The sequence below is a fragment of the Gossypium raimondii genome, chromosome 13 (assembly GCF_025698545.1).
Source record: "Gossypium raimondii isolate GPD5lz chromosome 13, ASM2569854v1, whole genome shotgun sequence".
Classification (NCBI taxonomy): domain Eukaryota; kingdom Viridiplantae; phylum Streptophyta; class Magnoliopsida; order Malvales; family Malvaceae; genus Gossypium; species Gossypium raimondii.
In genome coordinates, this window is record NC_068577.1 from 8730475 (window position 1) to 8735269 (window position 4795).

A 4795-nucleotide genomic window follows, 5' to 3' on the forward strand; every position below is an offset into this window, starting at 1 on the left:
TGTTCAGATTTAAAACATTATCTGAAATGATTCTTTCAGGCATACCATATCGACATATAATCTCCTTTTTTAGGAACCTACAGACTGCAGTCTTCGTCACATTAGCAAACAAAGTGGCTTCTACCCATTTTGTGAAGTAGTCTATAACCACAAAGATGAAACGATGTCCGTTAGAAGCCTTCGGGGAAATTGGCCCTATAACATCCATACCCCACATAGAAAAAGGCCATGGCGAAGTCATAACATGAAGGGGCGAAGGAGCTGCATGAATTTTATCGCCATAAATTTGACATTTATGGCACTTTCGTGCGTAGCTAATGCAATCCCTTTCCATCGTCAGCCAGTAATAAACAAGTCTCATAATCTACCTGGCCATAGTGAAACCACTAGCATTCGTTCCACAAATTCCTTCATGAACCTTTTCAAGTATCTTTCTCGCTTCAATAGCGTCCACGCATCTTAGGAGAACTTGATCTTTTCCTCTTTTGTATAGAATATCACCTTCAAGAACAAATCCAGTCGCCAATCTCCTGATTGTTCTTTTGTCATTTTCGTTTGCTTGCTCGGGGTACCATTGATTCTTGATGTACTCTAAGATATCATGAAACCATGGTCGTCCATCTGACTCCTTTTCAATGCTAAAACAGTGTGCGGGGTTCTCATATATGCTCATTTGGATAGGCATTATTTCAGTTTCTCTATTCGTTTTGAACATTGAAGCCAGGGTGGCCAAGACATCAACCAATTGGTTCTTTTTTCGTGGAAAGTAGTTAAAAGTCACTTTTTTGAATTCTTTGACCAATTTCACAACGAGATCGTGATACTTGACTAATTTCGGATCTCTCACCTCCCAATCTCTACGAATTCGATAAATGACTAATGTTGAGTCCCCGTGTACCTCTAAAATTTTGATTTTCCTCATGATAACTGCACGGAATCCCGTGATACAAGCTTCATCCTCTGCTATATTATTGGTACAGAAGAAATTCAATTTGGCAATGAGCGGGTGATGGTCCCCTTCAGCTGACACTAAGACTGCTCCGATCCCATGGCCCAATGCATTCGATACACCGTCAAAGCTCATCTTCCATGATTTCTCTTTTGATGAATTACCCTCTTCATCTGGGAAATAGAATCTCAAAGGCTCGTATTCTTCCAATGTTTGACTTGCCAAAAAGTCAGCTATTGCGCTTCCCTTTATTGACTTTTGGCTCACATATACGATGTCATACTCAGTCAGTAGGATCTGCAATCGTGCCATTCTTCCTGAGAGTGCAGGTGACTCCATCATGTATTTTATTGGGTCTAGTTTTGAAATTAACCATGTCGTATGATACAACATGTATTGTTTAAGCCTTCGAACCGTCCAAATCAATGCACAACAAAATTTTTCAATTGAAGGGTACTTTGCCTCATACTCTGTGAACTTCTTGCTGAGGTAGTAAGTTTCCTTTTCCCTTTTCCCTGAGTCATCATGTTGTCCCAGTACGAAACCCATTGTGTTTTCAAACACAGTCAGTATAATATTAAGGGTTTTCCAAGGGTCGGTGGTACTAGTACCAGAGGATTAGACAAATATTGTTTTGTCTTATCGAAGGCCACTTGGCACTCCTCGTTCCACTCTCCTAGTTTATGTTTTCGAAGGAGTCGAAAAATTGGATCTCACTGATTGGTAAGTTGAGCAATGAATTGAGCAATGTAATTCAACCTTCCTAAAAATCCTCTGAATTCTTTCTGTGTGCGTGGGGGAGGCAATTCTTGTATAGCTTTTATCTTGTCTGGATCAACTTCGATACCTCTCTCACTGACAATGAAACCTAGCAGTTTTTCCGAGGTAGCCCCAAACGTACATTTGGCTGGGTTAAGCTTCAACTGGAACTTTTTTAATCTTTCGAACAACTTTCTAAGATTCCCAACATACTCTTTTTCTTCTCGAGACTTGGCAATCATATCATCGACATAAACTTTTATTTCTTTGTGCATCATATCATGGAACAATGTCACCATGGCTCTCTGATATGTTGCCCCAGCATTCTTTAATCTGAACGACATTACCTTATAGCAGAAGGTCCCCCACATTGTTATAAATGTAGTTTTCTCCATGTCCTCGGGAGCCATCTTTATCTGATTATAACCTGAGATGCCATCCATGAAAGAAAACAAAGAATGCTTTGACGTATTATCTACCAAAGTATCGGTGTGTGGTAAAGGGAAGTTATCCTTGGGGCTTGCTTGATTCAGATCACTATAATCTACGTACATTCGCACCTTGCCGTCTTTTTTCGGCACCGGGATTATGTTAGCTACCCACTCTAGATATTTGGAGACTTGTAGAAAGCCAGCGTCAAATTGTTTCTTGACTTCTTCTTTTATTTTCTGCAGCATTTCGAGTCTCATCCTTCTTAACTTCTATTGAACAGGTTTGCATTCTAGTTTCAGTGGCAGCTTATGGATCATAATATCTGTGTTCAACCCTGGCATATCCTGATAAAACCAGGCAAACACATCCTTGTACTCATGGAGCAAGGCGGTCAAATCCCGCTTGGTGTTTTCTGAAATGGAAGTTCCAATCTTCACTTCTTGTTTTTTTCTTCACTCCCCAAGTTCACTACCTCAACAGATTTTTGATGGGGTAGGATCTGTTTCTCTTCTTGTTCTACCAATCCCCATAAGTCAGGAGACGAGACACAATCTTCAACATTTCTGTCAACTTCGAATTCTCCTAAACAAACAGCCTTCTCAAAATCGATTTCAGGATTCGTAACGGGATTGTTCATGCCATTGATATCTGAGAACCTGAAAAGTGAATAGAAAAAGCTATAAAGGAGAATTGAGGTATTGGAATCAACGAACACAATGTCATGAAATGATATCAGATACATGCAGGAAAAGGATATGAATAGAAGGAGTAGTAACGAAGTTAATAGAAATGAAAAGATCATGACAATATAGAACAAAATGTATCTTCATTAATGTTCATTGAAATGATAAAGATCAAATATAAGCTCTTACAAAAGGAACCCTACTACTTAGGGACACACAAAATGAATAATTATCATTGGACATTACTCTAAAGGGGACTTAAAAACCACAAGACGATCCACAGCAGTCCAGTTGTTCAAAGTACATACAGGAGGACGAGGGCGTATTATTGAAGCATTCTAAATTACATCATCCTCATTGTCAATGGCATTTAGGCTGATATTCCGAAGATCATTTTCATTCAATAATGTGACTTGCGGATTGTCTTGCCCTGGGTACATCACCCCTGCTGATGTAAATGTTCTTGACAAAGGAGGATATGCCAACAGCTCCCATTCCAATTCCCAGCCTGAGGTTCTCGCGATTCTTCTTTCTCGATCTTTCTGCAATTGTTTTCTTTTTTGATGTATATCTGGCTTGAACCCCAAACCATATCGACCCTTGTGGTGCGTTGGTTTCAAAGCTCTAACCATCCCTTGTTGATATTTTCCCAAACCTTTCCCTGCTCGAGCTCCTTTCCCCACGGTCAACTTAATTCCCATCTTAGTATTCCTTGACAGTTTAGGAGTGGGAAACTTATTCCCTTCAGCAACAAATGTAGCATTAATAAATTCCAAGGAACGAAAAGAACATTCTACGACATCTTCGCTTATTTCGATGTAGGGTGCATCAGCAGAGATAGATGCGACGATGTCTTCCTCACCAACGACAGTAATCAAGCGACTATCCATGATAAACTTTACTTTCTGATGGAGAGATCAAGGAACTACCCCAGCAGAATGGATCCAAGGCCTTCCTAAGAGGCAATTGTATGAAGGCGTGATGTCCATGACCTGGATCTCGATATCATATGCACATGGCCCCACCTCTAGAGGAATTTGAATCATTCCCATGACCTCTCGTCGTGTCCCATCAAATGCCATTACTATAGAATGGAAAGGCCTCAGATAAGACATATCAACTGGCATCCTAGAAAGCATGGCCAAGGGCATAACATTAAGTACAGATCCATTGTCGATGAGCACATTTGGTACTATGTAGCCCTTGCAACTGGTTGTGATGTGCAATGCTTTTACAGAGCCCCTACCATTCGGCGGTATTTCTTCATCACTAAAAGAGATGAAATTATCCGCATTCAGATTATTTATCCACCTATCAAGCTTTTTCACAGATACATTGTTCGACACATAAGCTTGATTTAACACTTTTAGTAAGGCGTTTTGATGTGGCTCTGAGTTCAACAATAGAGATAGTACCAAGATTCGGGCCAGCTACTTGTGTAATTGTTCCACAATGTTATATTCACTATGCTTAATAAACTTGAAGAACTCATGTGCTTCCTCCTCATTCACAGCCTTTTAACTTCTTGCTCAGGCTGTATTTCAATATCGTCTTCAACCTCATACATTGGTGCTTTTCCCTTTTGGCTCGGGCCAGCAACTTTCTTCTTTGGTTCAACTGTCTCGGGAGAATAACATCTTTTGCTGCGAGTAAAGGGTCCTACTCTGCTGAGACCTCCACTCACAGCCTTGGACTTTTCACCCTCAGGTACAACGATATTGACATCATAATTCCACGGCACTGCCTTGTTGTCCTTGTAAGAGAAAGGAGCAAGTACTTCAATTATCAAACTTGGTTTAACTTCTCGACTAACTTCTTCTTTCCTTGCCTCATAATAAATCACCAAAGGTCTATCGAAGCTATAAGGGAAAGCCATCGATTGATTATCAGAAGCACATATTTCTCGTCCCCTTCCACCTTATCAAAGACCTTGACCTCCTTATTATCCATCATGTCCTGAAGTAATTTTCTA

The 4795-nt window shown here is 40.3% G+C and overlaps 1 protein-coding gene across 1 annotated transcript; it reads right to left on the minus strand.

Moving 5' to 3' along the window:
- Positions 1 to 364: 364 nt before the first annotated feature.
- On the minus strand, positions 365 to 1498 carry LOC128036117 (uncharacterized). Its single transcript, XM_052626990.1, has one exon. The coding sequence runs from the start codon at positions 1496 to 1498 to the stop codon at positions 365 to 367; it is 1134 nt and encodes a 377-aa protein (XP_052482950.1).
- Between the last annotated feature and the right edge of the window lie 3297 nt (positions 1499 to 4795).

Coding starts and splice junctions, on each gene's coding strand:
- LOC128036117 (XM_052626990.1), bottom strand. CDS start 1,498: ATGGGTTTCGTACTGGGACAACATGATGACTCAGGGAAAAGGGAAAAG.